Raw genomic sequence first — 24,851 nt, 5'->3', positions numbered from 1 at the left:
CACCGTCGACCATCAGTCATATAATTGCGGCGGTAGAGAAGACCGTCTCGTAGGGCAAAGTGTGGTGCTTGACGGCGTAAAGCCCGAGAAGGCGCAGCAGCGTTAGGAGAAGCGGACACGATCTCGATAAGAGATGCGAGCCACGGGTCTTTTCGCTGCTCCGCAGGCATGTCAGCGATGGTTAGAGAGGAGAGGACGGGATCAGCCGCCGTAGAGCAAGCAGGTTCGTTGGAGACGGGAGAACGAGATAGTGCGTCGGCGTCCATGTGTTTACGGCCAGAGCGATATATAACGCGGATGTCAAATTCCTGTAGACGGAGAGCCCATCGTGCGAGGCGGCCGGACGGGTCTTTAAGAGAGGACAGCCAACATAACGCGTGGTGGTCCGTGACGACGTCAAACTGGCGACCGTAAAGGTAGGGTCGGAATTTTGTTAATGCCCACACAATTGCCAAACACTCCTTTTCTGTAACTGAGTAGTTGCGTTCAGCTTTAGAGAGGATACGACTCGCGTACGCGACGACGTATTCGTGAAAACCGTTTTTCCGTTGTGCCAAGACAGCTCCGAGGCCAACGCCACTCGCATCAGTATGGACCTCGGTGGGTGCTGTCGGGTCGTAGTGGCGAAGGATTGGTGGCGAAGTCAAAAGACGGCGCAATGCGTTGAACGCTTCGTCGCACTCGACCGACCACGCAGTTAAGTCACTGTTTCCTCCGAGTAGTTTCGTCAGGGGTGCAATTATCGAAGCAAAATTCTGCACGAAGCGCCGAAAATAGGAGCATAGGCCTATGAAGCTTCGAAGTTGCTTGAGAGAAACCGGCTTAGGAAACTCCGCCACTGCGCGCAGCTTGGCCGGATCAGGGCGAACACCTTCCTTAGAGACGATGTGCCCCAAAATAGTCAACTCCCTGGCACCGAAGTGACACTTCTTGAGATTCAGCTGCAGGCCAGCGTCAGTAAGGCAAACCAAAACTTGCCGCAAGCGCTCTAGGTGCGTAGCGAAGTCGGTGGAAAAGACAACAATGTCGTCCAAGTAGCAGAGGCAGATGTGCCACTTGAACTTCCGCAAGATGTTATCCATCATCCTCTCGAATGTGGCGGGCGCATTGCACAGACCGAAGGGCATCACATTAAATTCATAGAGGCCATCCGGTGTCACAAATGCGGTCTTCTCTCTGTCACAGGCGGCCATTGGTACTTGCCAGTAACCTGAACGTAAATCAAGAGATGAAAAGTACTCGGCACCTTGGAGGCAATCAAGAGCGTCGTCTATACGCGGAAGGGGGTAATTGTCCTTGTGGGTAATTTTGTTGAGGCGCCGGTAATCAATACAAAAGCGAAACGAGCCATCTTTCTTTTTCACTAGCACCACTGGTGAGGACCAGGGGCTTTGTGATGGACGAATTACACCACGTTGTAGCATGTCCTCAACTTGTTCATTGATCACGCGACGCTCTGCCGCTGACACACGATAGGGGCGCTGTCGAAAAGGCGAGTTAGAGCCGGTCTGAATGTAATGCGCGACTGTTGAAGTGCGGCCGAGAGGTGTGTGGGCGGCGTCGAAAGCAAAGCGAAATGTCTGTAAAAGGGCCACGAGCTGAGTCCGGTAGGTGGAAGGAAGAGCGTCATCGATGGCGGTTCGGAAGAAGTCGTCTGGCAACGAATCAGGCGTCGGATCGGACTGCAGAGCATCAATGTAGTTACTGCGGTAGGTCTCGGAGGCATCCAGGTCAGAGAGAAGGTGGGCTGGTTGAATGGAACCGGGAGATTCCCCACGTAGCAGAGTAATCGGGCGTGGGGACGGATTGTAGATGAGTAGCTTCGTGAAGCCACCGTGAATATCGAGAACAGCAGATGGCAGCGGCAGGTGCTTGCGGTGGATGAAGGATGCAGACGGTGTAAATAAAACACTAACGTCTGACGCGGCAGGACACGAAAGAGGCACAAGGGCACAAGCCTCTGGTGCTACGTCGACATCTTCAGCGATGGTCAGCTTTTGAGGACACACTGAACGGTTGTCGTCGGGCAGTGCGTCGCACAGTGCAGAAAATTCTACTTCAGCTCGGGCGCAATCGATCACGGCGTTATTTTTAGACAAGAAGTCCCATCCGAGGATCACGTCGTGAGAACAAGATGACAAAACTACGAACTCGACACTGTACAAAATACCTTCAATGACGACACGCGCTGTACATGCTGCTAAAGGGGCAATCCTCTCTTCACTGGCAGTGCGGAGCGACAAACCGTTAAATGACGTCGTAACTTTTCGTAATCGTCGGCAGAGTTGCTCATGAATCACTGACACTGCAGCACCCGTATCGACCAGCGCATATACGGACAGACCATCGATAGAAATCATTATAATGTTCGTGGGTGGAACATGAGGCCTTGAGCTTTTCGCAGAGTACGCAGTTCTTGCCTCAGGAACCGCGGAGCTTAGTTTCCCTCGTCAGCAGGTGGTGGTCGCCGGCGCATTGGTGACAGTGACCGGCGACGCGGAGAAGGAGAACGACGCGTTGTATATGAACGCTGTTCTGGGGCATACGCAGGCGGAGAGTGGGCAGAACGGAGCAGCGGTGGCGAGTAATCAGAAGACGCAGGCTCGGCCATGCGACGACGACATCGGCGGGCCACATGTCCAGCGAAACCACAGTAGTAGCAAATAGGACGATTGTCCGAAGTACGCCAAGGGTTGTAATAGCGCGCAGTGGGCGGATGAAGCGGGGCCGTTTGAGAAAGCGGTGCAGGGCGTAGAACAGGCTGCATGGGTTGTGACGGCTCAGGCGGTGGCCGCGCAGCCACAGCCGCGTAGGTCAAAGGGGCTGGAACAGCAGGTTGACTATACTGGACTGGTGCTTCGACGTATGTCAAAGGAGCAACAGAAGGAGCTTCAGGAAGCGTGGGGAGTGCTTCCGCAACTTGTTGGCGGATGACTTGCTGCAGCTTTGGCACTAAAGGAGTGGGAGCGTCAGGACGTTGGCGAACGAGGGATAGTTGACGGGCAACTTCTTCTCGAACGAACTGCTGTATTTGTGGCAGCAAGGTGGACTGGTCTGCTTCAGGTGTTAAAGCTGCAAGCGGCGCGGGGTTTGAGAGCGAAGAGCGAGTGATGTTACGGCGCTTGCGTAATTCATCAAAGTTGTGGCATGCGTTGATAACGTCGACGACGGTGGCTGGATTTTTAGCCAGAAGCATCTGGAACGCGTCATCATCAATGCCTTGCATAATGTGATCTATCTTGGTGCTCTCTGACATTGAAGCGTCCACGCGCTTGCAGAGGTCTACGACATCTTCAATATAGCTGGTAAAATTCTCACCAGGAAGCTGTGCACGGCCGCGCAGGCGTTGCTCAGCGCGCAATTTGCGCACTGCAGGCCGGCCGAAAATATCGGCAAAACTAGCTTTGAAAGTAGACCAAGATGTGATATCGGCCTCGTGGTTGCGGAACCATAGGTTTGCAACGTCCGTTAGGTAGAAAATGACGTTATTGAGTTTTTGGTTGTCGTCCCAGTGGTTGTGAATACTGACCCGCTCATATGAGGCCAGCCAGTCTTCCACGTCATGGTCGCCGGTTCCGCTGAAGATTGGAGGATCACGCTGGCGCAAAGCTCCAGCGCAGAACACCGCGGATGAGGGGCCGGTTGGACTGGGGGTAGTAGCGTCGGTCATTGCTTGTGTCGGGAGTGTGCGGCTGCGGAGCTCCAGGGCGGCAGGAAATGCTCACCTCCACCAAGTGAAAGGGGGTTTTTACTGTGCTTTAACAGGGATAATAGCCCTGTCGAAGTTTCACGGCGAACCACACAAGAACACAGCCAGTCTCAGTCTTCACAAGCGAGCACGAGCAGCGCAGCGGCACTTCGTCGTCCTTATCCTCGTCTTCGTGATATTCTCACCTACTTAATCCTCGTCTTCGTATATCCTCGTGTAGTTCACTACACTATAATTACTTTTGTCATACTGTCTGCCTAAATGGGGCTACATGTTCCAAATACATAAATTTACGTCTGCCAGTGTGTGAGAACGATAATTCATATATGAACGATTGGCTTAAAGCAGTCCTGAAAGGTATAAGCCCTAATCCCTTAATTTGTGCCGGTATTATCTCACACACAATCATCAGCATACAACCATAATCTACCACATTGTGCCTAAGACCACCCAACATAGGTATAAAGCTCTGTTTTAACAAAGCTGTATGAACATGGAGTAGCATGTCTGATACTAGATCCAAGGGTCTCGGATGGTTCTATTCCACCTCAACCTCTCACCTCAAAGGAGCTGCCTGAGTTAGCAGCTCCAGATAGCGTCGTCCTCTCTTTTCTCGATCCTTTGTCTCTTTTTCGCTTTTCCACAATATGAGCTCCAGCCAGTTCGGCCATATCATGTGGCCTCATGACATCGCAGAACCAGACAACCAATCAGTGCATGGCCATGTCACCTGCCAAAGGCATGGTTGTGATTTTTCTCAAGGGTGACGCCTTTTACGCTACTGCAATAAAGCAACTATTCTAAAATAAGTCACTTCTTGTGGAGCACTTTTCACTACTGCTGCTGCATTGTATGATATGGGCAGTTCAAATTATGTCCCTTCTGTAAAGAGCAGTTTGTTTGCACAGCCTCCTATCCGATGTGGATGTAGGCTACAATCCAGCACACAACAGCGGCAGGGCAGACACATTAAAAAACATGGCAGCCCTTACGAAAGCCAGCTGCTCCTTCAGCTGATAGAAAGTCCAAGATTTTCCCAATTCTATTATCTTGTAGGCAATGGACAATAACCCGATCAGTTTATGTTTGCAAGTGCTTGACAGCCCCTTTCTTATATATTATGGTACTGTTAGGATCCTTCCAAGATTTCAATACACTTGAGGTCGTGAGGCACTACACACACAAAGCAAGCAGTTTTTCTAGCACAATCTCCCTACCACTCTTCAAAGATCTGCAGTTGCCTATCCATACCAGCCGATTTACCCCTTTGCATTGCTTCTAAGGCTTTTTTACTTCCTCCATGACCAGCATGACGTACAACCTGCTCACATTACTGCCCGTCATCCTGACTGCTTCAGCTGCTGCTGTGACTGCTTCAGGGCAATGTCATCAGCAAATTGCAGATTACTGAGGTATTCTCCATCTACCCTCATCCCTGAAGGCATGTCACCTAGCACATAGTACAATAGATGCTGTCAAGAGAGTACAAGTGGCTGATTCCATGCCAAGTTACCTAAGACAATGCCATGTTTTAGACACCATCACACACGGATAACTTTTTCTCGGAGAACCAAAGCTGTGTTACCTCCACAAGGGATCAAGTTTTCTTCTATATGACATCTCTCCAATAAATGTCAGGCCTGTTCAGGTATTAATCTGTTACTTTAATTCGCAAGGCTAGAAGCTAGACTGGCAAAAAATTGCAGTCACACATTTGTGCTTCCCACCTCCCCCCACTGCAAATCATGTGTTCCAAACCACCCAGAATGATTTTCAAATAATAGCATATCAGCAAATTCAAGGGTGACAATATTACACAAGATTAAATACATTGCAAGCAAGGTGTTTTAAACTTAACTGGGAGCACGCTCTAAACCTGTGGAAGCAGTGAGAGTATCCATTTGGTCACCCCAGTCGCAGCTCACTTCACTACTGAGGTGGCGGTGTAATCGAACTGGCGGAGGGAACTCGTTCGTCGGCACCAAGAATTCGTTGCCTCTGCAAATGTAAATAAATGAGAGTAATACTGCAATTACATTTAGTTTGCATAAATTCAGCAAACTCACTCACAATAGAATTTGGCTCGAGTAAAGCAAGTGAAAGTGCCTGCTGCAGAAGGAAAAAGGTAGTAATGAGACTGGCTGTCAATGCTAGCACAAATACAAATATTTAGAACACTTACAAAACACTGAAATAGCAACAAAGAGAATTTAAGTTAAATCACTTGTGCAGTAAGTGCCCAATATGCTGCATTGCATGGAACTGCAATGGAGAGTGCTTATAGCAGCAACTGCCAAGCTCTTTGACAGGATTACGAGGTACTCGCAATGGTGCCTCACTCTCCCACAAAACATGCTAGCTCAGATTAATTATTGCTCTGTTTTCAAATAAGCTGTCAATGGCCTTGGCAGCAGCTTGAAGCCAAGCACTGCCAACTGTTTATGTTGGAGCAGGCAAAAGATATAAATTTATTAGGGAACTCTGCGGTAGCAACATGCATCCAAAGTGTTAAATCTATATAAACAAGCTCAGTGAGTTCCACCAATGCAGTTATTTCGGCAGTAAAAAGAGAGATATTGTCACAGGCATGAACCTATGCTAGCTGAGGAGTATTGAGGTCACCCTCATTGCTGCATACACCGAAATAAGTGAGTACTTGACAGTGGAAGGTCTGAGCAAATAAGCACAGGAATTCGGTCATGTATATAACCATACTTTTGTAGCCATTTCATGCTGTGCAGTAGGCTTGTTGCACTTCGAGGCTCATTCCGCACAGGGCCAACTCACGTTTAAACCATCTCTCAGCTGGCCAGCAACCCCCCTTTATCAGTCCGCAGATATACTCATGTATTGCAGCACTACCACGTATGGTCTGTACAGATGAGTGCCACTTACCTTCCAACTGTTTTCCGAAAGAAGCCCGACATTTTCTATGGGCTGAGCCGCTCCATCGGTTGAAGCTGCGAGGAAGGCAATAAAACCTCCTGATTATAAACCAGCGCGTTCACGCTGGCGCACGCAAAAATGCCTTATACTGCCCAAACAAATGTAAGCGAACTCAGAAACAGTTTTACGTTATCTTTTAGTCGCCTCATATGTCCCAATACTCCAGTGCATCCGGAAGACAACAGCGACCGGCGACTGATCGGTGCACAGCAGCAGGTATGGAAGCTGTTCCAAGCGCAATGAAACGAGATCGTGGACGCCATTACGCAGTCTCCTCACGCCTTCGCCCGGAGACCGTCGCGCGATTACGCCGCGTCAATAATTGAGGCTAACGCATGCTTGCGCTGCCGTGCAAAAACTCGTTAAAGAAGCTGCAAGGAAGGCGATGGCAGAAAGACTACAAATGCTTTACTTAGAGTTCGCGGGCATGTATGTACGACTCACCGCAGTCAGAAGGCTGCAAATAGGACTGCACCGAAGGCTGCGCCCTTGAATTTAAGGCTATAATTCACGAACTGAATTCGCATATCACCGAGTTTGCATTTACCGGGATGATGGCCCGCCAACTGCAGCAGACCGACGCATGAAAGACAACCTAGGGTGCCTAGGGCTCGCAAAGCGCAAATGCTCGTTGTCTGAAAAGCGCGCCAGTCTTCCTTCTTTGGGCCATACTTTGGGCGACTCAGTGAGCATCTGGGTGAGGCTTACTTCTAGAAAAAAACAAGCACTAAAAGCTATTTGACGTCACATCCGTCCAGAAGAGCAACATATCCTCCTTTCCACTTTGGTCCTGGGCGCGCATGCGCAGTTCACGGAGCCGGCTCTCTGCAAGTTCAGGTCTTTCACTGCGGGACGTATTACAAATGGCGGCGAATAGATGTGTCGTGTCTCTTTCCAGGCACCATAATACTACATTGAGAACACTTCGGCTCCCTTAGCATTACTGAAGGTTATATAAAAGGAATTCACAGTGGATTTATTGCATCAGTCATTTATCGCAAAATTTGCGCATAGATACTTCAATCATTTATGCTCCTGGAAACTAAGAGGTACGGTTTCTTCACGTCGTTGGGATACAAGCGGGACAGTGTGTGTACTTGAGGTTTGTGTACAGTGCGAGTTGCTTACAGCCCCTTCGGTTACGTCTTCTCCAAGTGTGCAGTTCTGTACTTACAGTAGTATGTAGTAAATGTTAATTTGGGGCAGTAGCTACCGCTACTCGCTGTTGCAGTATTTTTTTTTTTATGTTGCTTTCCCGAGAACTGGCCCTCATATGGAAGTGCATCGTTGTTGCTTTCAGCTGTTTTGCCCCTCCCCCCCCCCTCCCCTTTTGCCCTTAGGCACAGACTGTCTGTATGCTAGCACACCGTTTGTTGTGTATGCTTCGCCCCTCTGTACCTGTGCACTGCAGAGAAGCACCAGGGCAGATGACCATCACTGTATTTTAGTTCATGTCATGGGCCGCCGAGACTTCATGTTCTGCCTTGTTGTACATGCTTACATTTTAGTTAACCTTTGTTTATATTTTACCAATTAACAGTTAACTTTTCTCATATAGCTGTAAATATTTCGGCATACTGTCCAGGATGCCAAATGAGTTGTTGAAATGTCAGGATGACGCTAGAAATATATTGACCCTTGTTTACCCTTTTGTGCTGTGCTACTACCACAAATTCTGAACAGACACAGTCAGTTCATTTTCTATTGCTGTCCAAAAGAACTTAAGTATACATTCTTCATCAGTTTAAAAGCAGCTGCTTGTGTTGCCTCATATATGTTCTGTTTTCACCCAGAACCTCTCCACCTTCCCCAGTACTTCAAGAAATAAAAGAAGTCACTGAGCCTAGCTTAATTGTCCTTTGCTATTTTCACTAGAAACACGTGACCCTGCTCGTCCATGTCATGGGCACGGTTAATACAGACTTTGCAGAGTATCCTTTTCTTTTCTACAATATTTGGGCATTTTCAAAACATATTCATCACTGCTCGTAGCAGGCATGCCCATGTGGACGAAATACTGACTCTTCTAGAAATGAGCCCCACCTCGGCTTAAGTGTCATGGCATCAACTGTAGTTGATGCTGGGACTTGAGTCGCAGGTGCTGACTCTGTAACTACAAAAGGCCTCAATTCAACCGGGAAGGGCATTCTTACACATCTCTTGACTGTGGACCAGTGCACTTGTGCTATTTCGAAAACATGAAAAAATACAGATTAAAACAGGATTGCTGTACTGGGTGTTTAAATGTTTAGTTACTGGACAGTAGGTACAGCAATTTCACAAGAGTCCATGTGCCTGGTACCTTGTCGCAAGAATGCACGCAGACATATGTATTACTTTGGTTGTTTTTATTCTAAAAGTCTTGTGAGCTTGAAACATTCCTTCATGCTGACAAAAGTATGTTCTCTGTGCAAGTTCAAAGTGTTGTGGTGGTGCCTGTTGGCCACAAGGTCAAAAGACATGCGCAGAGAGAGAGAGACCCTTTAATGAATAACAGAGATTTTATCCGGCGTTTAAATTTCGCTGATTCGGGAGGTAAAGATGGAAAAAGAATCCTGAGGAGATTAAAAGAAATAAAGGGGGAGATAAAATGCGGCCATTAAGTGTGTTCTAAGGTGCATTGTGGAGTAATGGTATAAAATGAAATGATGAAATGCATAGTCCGATAAATGTGCTTATAGAGTTCACAGCGTGAAAAATGCTGAAGGGTAACGTTCAAGGTGAACTTAAAGTTTGTCTAAATTTCCAATGTCTTTAAAATGCGTAAATAAAAAGGTCATTGCGACTCTCTGTTGCCTAGTGCAGGCTAAGGGACCTAAAACAATGCCCATTGTTAAAGGCACTGGGGAGAGCTTTTCCATGCTATGTTCGTAGTATGCACGCTCGTCAGCCTACGCAGGACACTCAAAAGACATGCACATGTTTATTCAAACCTTTAGGCACTAAAAAAAAATTATTACTGTTTAGAAGTGTGCTTCCTGTCGTAGCAGTATGCGCACACATGCATGTCCTTTTAAGAACCAGCTGGCAGTAAATTTACTACCAGTAGATTATTATACCTACAGCTGTATGCGCTCACATTTCTGTAATTCAGTTCTTTTCAGCCGTATAATGTGCTACTCCTGTGTGGGTAAAGAAAGATCACTTGGGGTTTACTTCTTTAGTTAATGGGTTTAACATCTCAAAGCAATTGAGGCTATGAAAGACGCCATAGTAGAATGGTCCAGAAATTTCAACCTCCTGTGTTTTATAACGTGCACTGACATCACACAACCCAAGGGCGCCTTGGTTTACCCATCACAAAAGAGGTCGCCGTAGCGTGGAACTTAGGGTCTACCTTAGTCTTTTTGTGAGCCCAAGTATTCAATGTAAGTGTAGTTAATGCAAAAATGGTCATACTTAGATCTGTGCTTTAACAAAGAGGTGCCGCTCTTTTGCTGTTATATACACCTGAAAAAAAGGCTTAATGTGGGAAATTTAATAAAGCAAGCAAGAACACTAGTTTGGCGTAGTTTATTTTGATATGCGTGATATATGGCGTATGTACATGGCTTTGTCTGTATCTTCTTGCCTGCTGTTCCTTGCATCGCTTAGCGCAAGTTTCTCAGCATTTGACAAGTGCCGCAAAGGACCAGCCCTGCTATCTTGAGGCAGATTGAAGATCAGGACAGTTTACATGGTTAAACCACATGAGAACATATGTCGCTGCTGACGTCAAACACGCATTTAATGCAAGCAAACACAAAGGCAGGTAATTTTAAGACATGATGTCACAGAAACAGCCGAAAAGTGGCCAGCCATGCCACCTGCCAGAGGCATGCTGTGAGGTGGGCCGTAAATGTGTGCTGCTCAAGCTTCCTGGAGTGACATAGATATAAAGCCAAACTTTAACCAAGCCATATGAATGTGCTTGTGTGACCTAGGGTAGCATGTCTAGCCTGTGACCCAAGAGTCCTAGAAGGCGATTCTAATCTCACTGCTATCAAGCCTTATGGGCCACAATGTCATGCAAAAGGTGCTGTCACAGATACCAAAGCCAAGGGAGTAAGTAGACCGGGCGACAAAAGCAAGCATTTTTGAAGAGTAACAAAATCATAGAAAGTGCCAGGCAACTCTACTCTCTGCTCTTGCAGAGAATCAGGGATGCTATTATGGTACTCCTTGGTGGGGTGGCACAAAGAAAAAACGAGGGAGAGTACTGCTGCTCTTCATAAACATAATTAAAAACAAACAAACAATTGTAACAATGAGAGCTTCACATGCTTACCTGGAAGGAGGCATTATATGAAAGTGTTCTTTCTGTCGGGGCCCGAAAGGGGCTATCGGATAGCTTTGTAGATGGTGGCCGCCTGCCATCGTCTCTCGCCTTCCTTTGCCATAGTCATTGCATACAGTGCATTAGCAGTCCGCATCTTTGCTACCTGTCACCAAAGTTGCAAGATCACTTGACTGGGTGGCAGCAGTGCCCTGAGCACTGCATGGGCTAAGATGGCCTTAGAGCTTGGGTTTAAAGTTGCGGCTCCATATGCAGAATTTCAATGTCTGTTTATATGGGGTTTTACGGCGCAAAAGCAACTGTGGCTATCATGCACCAAACACCAATGTCTTGGCTTTTGATCCATTATTGTCAAGTGAAGTACACGTAGGGTATTACAGCAGAGACATGGATGAAATAAACTATGGTGTGTGCCGAGAAAAAAAGTCAAGGTTTATATACCTTTTTTTTACTTTTACCCCGCCACAGTGGCTCGGTGGTTAAGATGCTCAACCACTGAACCAGGGTACCGCGGTTTGATCATGGCCGTGGCAGCCATGTTTGGATTGATGCAGAAAGCATAGCACCCGTGTACTATGCACAGTCAGTACCTGTTAAATGGATCGAAATGATCCAGAGCCCTCCCCACAGTGTCGCTCATAGCCCAAGTTGGTCTGGAATGTATACAGCTGTTGTGCTTTTCGTCCGGTTCGATCATGAATTCAACCCATAAAGCTATTGATTACAAAATGTAATTCCACTGGCTGCGAGGATGTTTTAATATTCAGACATAGTAGGTTAAAAAATATGACTGAATAAACATGCTTAGTAAATGCTAAGTAATTTAACTGCATGTGTATGCAACATTCTCCATTTAGGCTCTTGGAACGTCCGATCACTGTTAAAGAGGGAGCTGATCAGTGTCATGCCTTAACAAAGGAGCACTATTTAATTATTTGTTTCATGTAAACCTAAGTAAAAGCAGATAACCATGTTGGTGGAAAGTCGTCCTAATAAATGGCGTCGCTGGTCAGCTCCAGCCCAGAATGGGGAGACTACTATTCCTCCAGTAGGTGCGCTGAATGGAGCACCTCTCAACTCCAGCCAAGGAACAGGCCTACTGGTAGAGTCTACCAGATATGGTTCCCTCACCACCTTGGATGCACAATGCAGTGCCTGCCTATAAGGGTCGCTTGTGAGTAGCAGCCGAGTGGTCTGGCTTACATTACCTGTGTACTTGTTCTGACAGGAGAATGGCGAAGAAAGTGATTTACGCCAAAGGCTTGCTCTCGACAATGCCGTAAGCTAACCGGTCAAGTGAGTGGTAAACGAGAACATAGATGTCATTTGCCCCGTGCAAACATCTTTAGCTATTTCTGTCTGCTCGTACAAAATCGTGACTGCGACATGATGAAAAAGATTGGTCAACGTAATTCACTGTTCTAGTCACCATGCAGCCACCACACAACACACTATTTGAAGGTGAGCAAAAGTAAGGAACATCCCTTTAAACTGAACCGCTCAGAAATGTTCACGTCACTAAAGCCAGACTCTTGCGCGCGACGAAAGGCCAGAAGGGCTATGTAATATATACGCAAAAGACTGGCTCATTCATACCAAATGCCTATACCTGAATTGAGAAATACTGGAGCACCCGGGTTTGAACCGAAGAAACATAAGGCAACTGCAGTAACCTCTCAAGCTCGAGCGCCCCTTCTCCTTGCGTCCCCTCATCGCCTTTCAGGGGTCCAGCCCGCTCTGCCTTTTTGTCCTCATTTGACCGGCGTGCGCTATTTTCCTCCCTCTGCTTTCTCCACGACGCACTCTGGCTGCGTTGTGACAGGCCAGATTAAAGTTTTGTACATCAGCAGTTTGGCCTGTTTAGGAACTGCTCTTGCTGTGTGCTTTGAGTAACGAACCTTGTTACGAGCTTTAGCAACGATGTAATCGATGCGTTTTGATCATAACATATTGTGAGTAAAAATGACACCAAGGTATTTGTATTCATGTACTCTATGCAATGATCCATAGTCGTAATATGAAGGTGATAGGTGATGGACCTTGCTGTAGCCGAAACATCTCACCTAACTAGAGAAAGCTAACTTAGTTCAAATGATATTGGTATTTTTGCGCTGAGAAGGCGAATCAGAAATTTTACGGAACCATATCAGGCCGGAAAAACCACGGATCGGCGTTTGACTGAAGCAAGCCAGCTTTGTTCTGGTGAGCACAACTCGGTGCTGTGCTGGATAAAATTTGCACCCGCATTGGACCACATTTTAATAAATGGTCATTTTGCACAATTTGTTCAACCTCTTTGAGATCCGGAGGCATATGCAGAGGTCAAGTGAAGCCGCCTGGGCCTGTACGTTGCTGCCTGCTGCCCTGCGTCCGTGAGTCCCCTACGGTGTCTCATGGAACCAGCCCGGCTTAACGGGAGAGGAGGCCAACCCCCTGCCTACCAACAAAGGCATGTCAAACTACACCCTCCCATCACGCTGGCTTCTGGGACTTGCCGATGGACAGTGGGGGTCCCTTCACCTTGCTGCTCGTCGGATGGCACTGGCGCCTTGCCTGTGCTGCAAGCCCCACGTGTACCTCGTGGATGGCATCCAAGAAGCAGCTCTTGAGGGGGGGGGGGGGTAAAAAAACCAGTTGCCTCCCCCTTCACCTTGGCCGATCACCATCAACCCAGCGAGCGTCGGGCAGCACTGGCTGGGAGAGGGGGTAATTACCTCCCCTTGGGGGAACGAGAACCGGTGATGGGTGTGCCACCAAAGCGTCTACGCGGATTACTGCGAGAAGACGACATGGAGCTTCTATATCTAGTCGGCAACACGTGATGTCATCTCCCGCCGCCTCTCCCAGCAAATGCTGGGGGATATTTGGCACGGAGTATGTGGAGCACACGGGAGGACTCGTCGTACACGGCCGCCCGTCTTCTGGTTCCCAACAGCGCAGCAAGCGGTAAATACCACACGCTCTCTTAACCGCCCGCGGCAGACACCTTCTTATGTAGCCTTGCCCTTCCAAGGAAAACCTTCTTGATGTATAGCTAGCCGACATGCTGTGTATTATTTGCAAATGCAATAGACCTTATGCAAAATTGCTGCCATCTATCGGCCGCCGCGTGTGTTTCCACCATATTTGTGGCTAGCTGAATTGAGCAGCGTAAGCGGCATAGTAGGGGGTCGCGTCGTCAGATTTCTTAATGCCGACCTATTGTGTCCCTTGTTGTATGCAAGACTAAAATAAGGGTGTAGAAGAAAAGAAGCAGCAAGTTATATGCCTTGAGCTTTTTTTTTCTGAGGCTTGTATTAATTTGCTCTCCTTTGGTTGTTGCGCTAGGCACTCTTTCGGTCAACGGCGTGCCTGAATTGTAAAATGGTATCTTATTTAGCGTGCTTTAGAAGTTTGCAAATCCATGCTCTGTGCTAAGTCAGACGAAATATATAGCCCACACTGTATTAAATTTGTCTGTCTCACCCCAGCCTTTACGGTTTCATGCATACAAGCTGTCAACAGATTTTGCCTGTATGTATACATCCAAGTACCCAGATAGAACACTTTTTGGCACTTCAAAGGCGCCAGACTGTTCTTTTAGATTTCAGCGAGACACTCTAAATCTTTACGCGTTCAGTTCATCGATGAATCATATGTACTAGACTGCGTCCAGGCTTCAGTAGCTGAGATGTGTCTCCAGGCAAAGTGTACGTGGCAGCAACCTCCTATACCTTTTGCTGCTCTCGTCTACCGCGAGTTCTCATGATTGTTGTTGCTATAGTGATGGCGGTCACCATGCTGTTCACTCTTTTATTATTAGTGCGAAGTTTTCTTTTCTACGAGGTATGTGAGGTGCATCAAAAAGATGCCCTAATTTGTGCCACGCCAGTTTTATTTTCTCTCATCCATATTACTGAATAATGCCATTTTTTCATTTAACCTTCATGGCATGCCATCAAAACAGTGTAATGAGGTAGGGATTGAAACTGTCAACCATTTGTCACTATCCACAGAGCAATATCATTTGTAGCGAGCCTTACCGCACTTAGCAGTGAGGAATTGCTACTGCGGCTATCGCAATAGAAATTAGGATGGGCGCATACGTCTTCCAACTTTGTTACCCAGCCCTATAAATGTATGCATCGCATTTTCTGTATGCCCATTGCTCACTACATTATTACTTACCTAAATTGCTGCTGGCAAATAATGTTTGTTGTTTTCCAATATGGCAAAAAAATGCATCACAGCTCTATGCTGATGACATTTATGTCCTTTCAGGTGTCAACTGACTGCACGCCCCATAAATTCGGACTTTGCAAAATATTTTCGGCAACTATGAAAAGAAAACCGCCATTCAACATTAGACAGTCGTGTCCTAGTCTCGACGGTTTCGATGCAAGACGTTTGCAGCATGCACATGCACGATAAGGTCTTCTGTCGACCCAAAGGCCACTCATAAAGATGCATTTTTTCCCCAGTGTGCATTGAAGTGCTCATATGTTCGGATGATGGACGAACGATTGTAATGGCTCTGCGCACGCGGCGTTTGAAGTCCTGAAAGTATTTGCTAATATCTCATAAAATAGCAGCTACCTCATAATGATGATGATGATGATGATGATGGATTTTAATGGCGCAAGGGCGACTCAGGCCAAAGAGCGCCAAACTCAAGGTTAATGGTGCACTCAAGTTTATATGATGGAATAGTTGTGATTTTTCATGAAGGGATAAAAAACTGGTGTATAGGGCCTAAAAATGTATTCGCTCTGTGATATCGCTAAAAACAATGGTGTATAGGGCCTAAAATTCATTTGTGATATATAATGGATTCGCAATGTATAAGTAGATGTATTAAAATATCTCATCCGTCCTCTCAAGGAGGAGCGGGCTGAGACCCACGTCGATAAAAAATTTCATGTAAAAAGCCTACTTGTGATAAAAATTTAAGCACCTGTTTTAAAGGAAACATTGGGTTGTCGCCAATAAAAATGGATGGGTGTGCAGGTATTTGATGAGTGAACAAGGAGGGAAAATGACGTCTTCTTTCTGGTTCCAGTTGTGCACATATGATTAAAACATGTATGACAGTGAGTCGATCACCACATCTCGAGCAGTGTGGTGCAGGAGAGTTGGTTAAAAGATATGTATGGGTTATGTATGTGTGGCCAATTCTCAGCCTGCACAGGGCTACTTCTTTAAATCTGTCTTGTTTTTCTGTGGTGTACCTGCCTATTTTTGCCTTTATTGTGTGTAGTTTATTTTCTGATGCTGCGTCCCATTCCTCTTGCCATTGTTGTCTAATGATGTTTTTTATGTGTGGTTTGAGGTCATGATAAGTTATCTTATCAATGTCTGTGTCATTTCGAAGGGCAGCTGAAGCAGCTAGCCTATCAGCTGCCTCATTACCAGGTATACAGCGGTGGCCTGGCACCCAACACAGTGTAATTTTAATTTCTTGTTCATGGGCAAACATAAGGGTGTTATAAAGAGAGTTCAGTACTGGGTTCTTATTTTGCCATTTCCAAAAGGATAGGGACTTTAAAACACTGAGGGAGTCTGTGTAGATGATCGACGTCTGTATTTTATTTTCTATAATGTGTCTCACAGCTAAAAGGATACCATTGCATTCAGCGGTAAATATACTAGTATTTCTGTTCAGGGTTTTTGACTGTGAAAACTGTGGCCCATGTGCTGCACAGGAGACTTGAGCAGACTTCGAAGCATCAGTGTAATATTCATCACAAGTGTACTTCTCCTGAAGTGACATGAAATGCTGCTGTATGGCAATAGGGGATGCATGTTTGCCCATTTCAAGAAACGACAGGTCGCAATTAACACCGTGCATTTCCCAAGGAGCAATTAGGTCTTTTATGGAAGTTGTATGAAGACTGGTAACCGAAACATTCAGATATTCAATGTGCGTGGCAACTCTGATTGGATATGGTGGTGTTAGAGATGGCTTTTTTGAGAAAAGTGCTGTGCCAGTTTTGTCAAGCAGGAGCCGACGACATGGATGGTCCAGTTGGCATAGTACCTTCATAGCATAAGTTAGAGAAGTAAATTGTCTCCTTCGTTGCAGTGACCATCGGTTCGCCTCGACATAGAGGCTAGCAATTGGGCTAGTTCGGAAAGCGCCTGTAGCGAGGCGAAGGCCGAGGTGGTGCACGGGATCGAGCAATTTTAGCGCAGAGGATGATGCTGACCCATAAACCATCGAGCAATAGTCAATGCGTGATAGAACTACACTATTCAGAAGGTTCAGAAGGCAGTCGCGGTCTGTGCCCCATGACCGGTGAGAGAGAATTTTTAGCAAATTCATCGCTTTGAGACACTTCAGTCGCAACTGTTTTATGTGGGGAATGAAGGAAAGTTTTTCGTCAACAACTACGCCAAGAAATTTATGTTCTTTTTTAAAGGCAAGGCTCTGGCCATTCAGTGTAATGTTGGGGTCAGGCCTGATGCCACGCTGCTTAGAGAAAAGTACACAAACACTCTTTCCAGAGTTAAATTTAAACCCATTGTCATCAGCCCACCTGGACAATTTGTTTACACCTAGCTGAATTTGTCGTTCACAGATGGCCAAGTTGCAAGATTTGAAGCTTATCTGGACGTCATCAACATATACAGAACAAGAAATAGTTTTTGGCAGCACGCTTTTTAAAGAGTTCATTTTGACTACAAAAAGTGTGCAACTGAGAACACCACCTTGAGGGACACCATTTTCTTGAATGTACTGCTTTGAATATGCATTGCCAACACGAACTTTGAAGGTCCGTTCAGACAAGTAACTTCGAATTGTGCTCAACATGTTTCCTGTGATGCCAAGAGAGAAGAGGTCGCGGATGATACCATAGCGCCAAGTGGTATCATATGCTTTTTCAAGATCGAAAAAGACAGATAAACAATGTTGTTTATGTGCAAAAGCATCCCTTGCATAAGACTCAAAGGCAATGAGCTGATCAGCTGTTGATCGCCCAGCTCTAAAACCAGCTTGGTTTTGATAAAGAAGACCATTGTATTCAAGGAAATGGAGAAAGCGACGATTTACCATTTTCTCAAAAAGCTTGCATAGACAGCTGGTTAGTGCGATAGGCCGATAACTAGCAGCAAGTGTGGGTTCTTTTCCGGGTTTTAATATTGGGATGATGATCGCTTCCTTCCATGCTTTAGGAAAGCGTCCTGTGGCCCATACTTTATTATACAGGTAGAGTAGGGTTTCAACAGTGTTCACATGCAGATGCCTGAGCATTCCATATGTGATCCTGTCAGGACCTGGAGCTGTGTTACCACATGTGTCTAGTGCAATCTTCAGCTCCTGCATGGTGAATGGGCTATTGTATCCTCCTGAGGATGGCCTTTTATCATGTATGTGCTTCCTCTCCTCTCTTGCCTTGTGCCGCAAAAAGGAATCTGTATAGTGTGCTGAGCTGAATATGTATTCAAAGTGTTGCCCTAGTGTGTCTGCTTGATGTTCAAGAGAGTCACCACTGGTGCTGACAAGGGGCGTTGGGACTGTGCTATATCCTTTAAGTGCTCTTATCCTGTTGTGAACTTTGTGTGCGTCAGAATAGGAGTTCACTGAAGAAAGGAATGATGACCAGCTTTCTCGCTTGGAGATGCGTCGAATACGCCTGCCATTTGCCTTTGCACGCTTAAAGGCTATTAGGTTTTCGGCTGTGGGGTATCGGCGTAGTTTCGACCATGCCCTGTTTTGAGTTTCACGAACAGTCTTACATTCTGCATTCCACCAGGGTCTTCGTTTATTTCGTGGCTTACTTGACGTCTGTGGAATGTATTTTTCTGCTGCCTCTATGATGTGCAGCGTGATTAAGCGTTGAGTTTCATCAACGCCTAAGTCAGTAACTGATGAACTGGCCAATGATGACTGTTCCCTGAACATCTTCCAGTTGGCTGCATTTTCTTTGAATTTTCTGGGATTCGACACATTTTCATTTCCGTTCCCAGTATATTTTATTAAGATCGGAAAATGGTCACTTCCGTATAGATTGTTAATGACAGTCCACTCTGTAGCTGCCAGGAACATCGAGGAGCCAATGGCTAGGTCTATGGATGTGTAAGAGTTATAAGCTATATTGTAGTAAGTTGGCTGTTTCGTGTTTAGTAAGCATGATCCCGAGGACAATAAGAATTTTTCGATTAGAACACCTCGGGAGTCCGTTCTTGTACATCCCCATAATGGGTGGTGAGCATTAAAGTCTCCGACCAGCAACCAAGGTTCCGGAAGTTGATCAATCAATTTTTCAAAACTTTCGCTACTTAGCTTATAAGTTGGAGCAATATACAGGGAACATACGGTTGTTATTTTGCCATAAACTAAGCTTCTGATTGCCACTGCCTCTAAGTCTGTGTTGAGTGAGATGTTTCGAGAGGGGATTGATTTTTGTGTTACAATGGCAACGCCACCAGAGGAGTGAGAGCTGCCTTGCCTGTCGTTCCTGAATACATTATATTGCTTAAGGAAATTTGAGTCTGCTGGTTTTAAATGGGTTTCTTGCAGACAAAGTATGTTTGGCTGATAGTCCGCAAGAATTTCATATATATCATCTAAATTTTTAAAGAGTCCTCGGCAGTTCCAATAAATGAGGAGCGCCATAATTAAAAGTTATTTAAGGGACAAGTTTAAATTTAGGTTTGTAGGTCCTTGGGACCTGTTATTGGGACTTTTCCCTTTCTTTTTCGCTCCAGTGAGCTTTGCCGCCTAGGCAGCTGGGGTGAAGAAGTTGTGTCCATCGCATCTTCAGATGCGGTGGACGACTGTGCAGAAAGCACAGGATTGTCAGTTTTAGGCCTCGACTCATGGGTCGAGGCCTTTGGGCCGGCTGACCTGGGGGTCCGCGCAGCCAGCTTTGCGGGTGGTGGTGGAGTAGCGCTAGCTGACTCCACCGAGGGCGCAGGTGGCGCTGCCCTGGAAGAACTGTGTGCTTCCTGGGCAGGTGCCAACGACCGCTGTGATGCCGCGCCCTGCTGCGTCACAACGGAGTAGTGCGGCTTTTGAGGGAGAGAAAGCCGCTTTCGTGCCTCTCCGTAAGATATGTTTTCGGTGACTTTCAGTGTAATTATTTCTTTTTCTTTTTTCCAGTATGGGCATGAGCGTGAATAAGCTGGGTGGTTACCTTCACAGTTTGAGCAGAGAAGCAGCTGTTCTTCGCAGTTGTCTGTAGGGTGTTCGTGCGAGGCACACTTTGCACATGTGAGTTGGCCACGGCAACTCTGAGAGCCATGGCCATATTTCTGACATTTGAAGCAGCGGCGTGGGTTAGGGATGTAGGGCCTCAGTTTTATCTTTGTGTAGCCTACTTCGACTGATTCTGGGAGAGTGCTTGCAGCAAAGGTGAGTACAATGTGCTTTGTTTCTATCTCTTTGTTATCTCGTCTGATCTTTATCCGGTAAACATCTGTGACATTTTGTTCCTTCAGGCCTTCAAGAAGTTCTTGTTCACTGACGTACCTAAGGTCATCATCAGAGATGACTCCTCGGGCAGTGTTTAGTGATCGGTGCGGGCTAATCTGTACCGGTATTTCTCCAAATGATTCGACTGCACTTAGCTTCTGATACTGATGGTTGTATATTAATTCTAGTAGCAGGTCACCGTTTCCAAGTTTCTTTATCTTATAGCCCTGGCCAATGGCCTCAGTCAACGTTCGAGAAACAACAAATGGGGACACAAGTCGTGCAGTGATTTCCTCGTGGTCACTGTGGACCACGTGGAAACGAGGAAAGTTGTTTATGTTCTTTGAGAAGAACATGGTGGTCTCGGTGCGCCCCCTTTTAGAAGGAGGACGATCGGGGTTAAGGTGTTTAGATGCCATAAAAAGTGTATTTTTCGGCTGCAGTGCCAGCCACCCACCATGGAGCCCAACGAGGGGACGGGACAGAAATTGCCTATTCCTGCCCACGCCAGCTGTACACCGCAACTATAACCCAATATGGCGTAACTCAGGGTAGCTAGCCACACAAGGTTAACCCTCGCCGCCTGGAAGTAGGAAGAAATGAAGAAGGTAAGAGAGGACAGGACAGTTCTAAGAAAGAAAATAGGAAAGTGAAAGATGGAGGGGAGAACAGGAAAAGGCGACTGCCGATTTCCCCCGGGTGGGTCAGCCCGGAGGTGTCGTCTATGGGAAGCGTGGGCCAAAGTGGTGTGTTGCCTCCGCCGAGGGGCCTTAAAGGTCCAAACACTCGGCATCGGCTCAACCACCAGGATCCCCTTTTCCCCAGACGCGACGATGCCACGCACGGCTAAGCGTGGGTGCTCGGGGTCCGTGGTGTCGCACAAAACACACAAACACCTGCTTTAACAGGTGCCCCCTGCGGGGAGCTACCTCATAATGGTTGCTGCTCTCATTGTTGAGATGTTTGTCAGACTGTGCATATGAGTGTGTACAAGGGTGGGGGTTAGGGGGTGTGGTAAACCATTTGCCTTCCACATCACCCCAGTGAGCGTCGTGGCAGCACTGGCTGGGAGAGGATGTAATTACCTCCCCTTGGGGGAAGGAGCACCAGCGATGGGTGTGCCACCAAGGCGTCTGCACAGATTCCGGCGGGAAGACGACATGGAACTTCTAGATCCAGCCAGCAGCGCCTGCAGTTTTCTCCCACCGTAGAAGATAGCTGGTTAAAACAGAAGCTTGGGCATGTTGGTAATTCATTGTGTAGAACAGCGCGAAAAACACGACAGGGACGAACGAAGACAACAAGACGAGCGCTGACTTTCAACTGACAAGTTTATTGCATGCCTGCATCCATATATATGAACACGTTCACACAATAAACGAAACAAGAACAACTAAACAAACACCGAAAAGTGTAAGAATGCAATCGAACCATGTGTCATCCAGATTTTCACAACGCATCATTTTCTCGTGTTCATAAATCTTACTTCACGTTCCGATAAAGCTATAGACGGGCTGCTGATACAAGTTTCCTTTATCCTGTTGATTTCTTTTGCTTCTAAAATCTCCCGTACTGTCTGGTCATTATGCCGATTGATTATTTTTGCTTCCTGTAGAAATGGCTGGCAAGCGTCGCTTTTACAGTCCCTGCAGTGTATGCCCATAGTTTCTTTTACCGTACCAAAAACATTATTGTGATGCTCCATTAGTCTTTCATTAATACAACGCCCCAACAATAAAAAGAAGGGGGTTGTATACTCTGTTCCACTGTCTTGTGGAAAACATTATATCGGACAGACGGGGCGTTGTATTAATGAAAGACTAATGGAGCATCACAATAATGTTTTTGGTACGGTAAAAGAAACTATGGGCATACACTGCAGGGACTGTAAAAGCGACGCTTGCCAGCCATTTCTACAGGAAGCAAAAATAATCAATCGGCATAATGACCAGACAGTACGGGAGATTTTAGAAGCAAAAGAAATCAACAGGATAAAGAAAACTTGTATCAGCAGCCCGTCTATAGCTTTATCGGAACGTGAAGTAAGATTTATGAACACGAGAAAATGATGCGTTGTGAAAATCTGGATGACACATGGTTCGATTGCATTCTTACACTTTTCGGTGTTTGGTTAGTTGTTCTTGTTTCGTTTATTGTGTGAACGTGTTCATATATATGGATGCAGGCATGCAATAAACTTGTCAGTTGAAAGTCAGCGCTCGTCTTGTTGTCTTCGTTCGTCCCTGTCGTGTTTTTCGCGCTGTTCTACACAAGATAGCTGGCACAGGGTATGCGGAGCACACGGGAGGACCCATCGTGCAGGACTGCCCGTCTTCTGGTTCCCAACAGTGAAGCGTCTGGTAAATACCGCAAGCTCTCGCCGCCTCCCGTGGCAGGCGCCGTGGTATAGCTTTGTCCGAAGAATGCGGCGCGCACGTGCTGATCTCCGCAGCCGAAGCAGTCGCACCCCCATTCCAGCCGGTGAGTCAGAAGTCCTTGCGTAGCCTTACCCTTCCAAGGAAAACCTTGTTGATGCATAGCTAGCCGGCATGCTCTGTATTATTTGCAAGTGCAATAAATAAAATTTGACTATTAACGCTATGTTGTTCCCGTTCTTGTCCCTTTGTTCCCTCCACAGGGCGGGGCAGAAGACTGCTCCCCTCATGCTGCCACACTGACAACTCAATGTGTGGCAATCCCTTGGGAAACGGATGATAGTTAGCTCGCGGTGAGAGGGAATGTTACTAGACTGGGTTACTTTTCATACTCCCCATCCGAGCCATGCTTAGGAAATGGCACACTTTTCAGCTCCGTCAACAGATGGTGGTGGCGTGGTAGCAGGCTCCAAGAGCTTCATGCCGTCTGCACGGCAGCCTTATTTTCAGCCTTATCTCATAGAGCTACGGTCCTTGTCTCCTTGAGCGGAAAAAAGGTCAAGCTGTTGAAGAGAAGACGCAGATTTTTTGCTAATTTGATTCGCCTTTACCGCGAATATTTAGGCGGGTTTCCTCTGAGCGCTCCTTCCCCTTTTCTTGATGACTGTAGGAAACATAGACAACAAATGTTCGTGCTTCCTAGCGCTACAGTCTTTATCATGAACTCGCCCAATCTGTACCCTCGCCTTCCTGAAATGCGGAATTAAACCTGCGATCTCTGGGCATTAGGTTGCAATTACCATTATAAGAGACATGGATGTAAGAGACACCCTATGAGTTTCATTGCTTGGACATCCTTTTTAACAGACATTGGATGTAGAAGACAACTGGCTATAAAGGACGAATTAGCCTTAAAGGGGTCGTGAAACGTTTTCCGGAAATTTTGCACGTCTTGGTTAAATGGAATCCTTGTCCTGCATGATATAATATGCTTCGATTCGCTTCATCGCCCGCGTTGATTTAATAGCGACAAAAACAGAATTTCGGTTTCCTAGCGCGCGTCCTCCTCAACTCAACAGATACGTCATAGCGCTAAGCCAATGAGAAGCTCCCGTTGCCGGAGCCTGCTGAGCCAAAGTTGACCAAGCTCGGTGTACTTTAGAGGTTCTAATTGTGCCCTACTCTACGCTCACACAGGGTTTTTTTAATATGGCCGACGCCTAGGTTCCTCCGTGGGTATACCGTGGGTTCCAGCGTCGCTGTGCTGCTACAGTGAACTAGAATATAGTCGCTACTGTTAAAACATGGTTACATCGTGGGCTTTGAGCCTTACGCCGACGCAACTTTTCGGGTGCCAGGTCGGCGAAGATGGACCCTGCGAGCGACCGGTACAGTAACACTTGTGTCGAGAGGCCGCGGTAACCGCGGCACAACTCCGGCTTGCAGAAGCCCCGACCGTCAGCCTCCCGATCCCAACCGTTTCGGAACTATGCATTGGTATGTATGTCCGAGTCTTGCAGCCTAGCCTACGTTTGACCGTTGCGAGAGTGCGCAATCCCTAACCGAAGCTTTCGAACAGGTGCAGCTGCGGGCGGTGCGTGCCGATGCCGACTGCTCTTGAGAGCATCTGGCGAGATCCCGGCGGCGACTACGTAGTTGAAGCAGCCGTCTGGGTGTTACAGATCATCCGCATTTACTCCAAATGCTTCTTGATCATGGACTGCTAGTCGAGAACACAAGGTAAGAACCTTGAGCGAAAGGCGACATAACTTGAACAAGCGGCACCTGTTTTTCATTTTCTCGAGCAAGAAATGCTGTAATGAAATCTATTGCGGAAGGCAGTGTTAATAAAATAAATCTTCCCCTTTAACGTTACTTACCTGCGATCATCTACACTGTCTACAGTGTTGATATTGCGCCACGTTAGCGCGAACACATCGCTGGTTTTCATATTTTTCTTGTTTTCGTAGAAGCGCATGAGCATGACGTTTCACCATGCAAATTACTGGTTTGCTTAATTCCATGCACGAGTAAATGAGAAAACACGCATCATCTGATAGTGTGAACTTGCTAAATGGAAAGGGCATGCACATTGATGTGAAGTAACGAGGGGGAAGGGGGGGGGCGCTGTCCGGACACATTTGCTTGTTT

At 46.7% G+C, this 24,851-nt stretch overlaps 1 protein-coding gene across 3 annotated transcripts in view; it reads right to left on the bottom strand.

Moving 5' to 3' along the window:
- Nucleotides 1–1,175: 1,175 nt before the first annotated feature.
- The window catches only part of LOC146171557 (uncharacterized), a 342,743-nt gene continuing 319,067 nt past the window's right edge, over nucleotides 1,176–24,851 (bottom strand). For all 3 annotated transcript variants that reach the window (XM_084586410.1, XM_084586412.1, XM_084586411.1), the window contains one exon: nucleotides 1,176–3,933. In XM_084586410.1, coding sequence (XP_084442536.1) covers nucleotides 2,438–3,670 — 1,233 coding nt within the window. In that variant the 5' untranslated portion in view covers nucleotides 3,671–3,933 and the 3' untranslated portion in view covers nucleotides 1,176–2,437. The remainder of the gene's footprint in view (nucleotides 3,934–24,851) is intronic.

The sequence above is a fragment of the Amblyomma maculatum genome, unplaced genomic scaffold (genome assembly GCF_055883805.1).
Source record: "Amblyomma maculatum isolate TAMU_Amacu unplaced genomic scaffold, ASM5588380v1 scaffold_19, whole genome shotgun sequence".
Lineage (NCBI taxonomy): Eukaryota > Metazoa > Arthropoda > Arachnida > Ixodida > Ixodidae > Amblyomma > Amblyomma maculatum.
The sequence above is the reverse complement of the archived record's forward strand: the minus strand, read 5'-3'. Positions and strand labels throughout refer to the sequence as shown.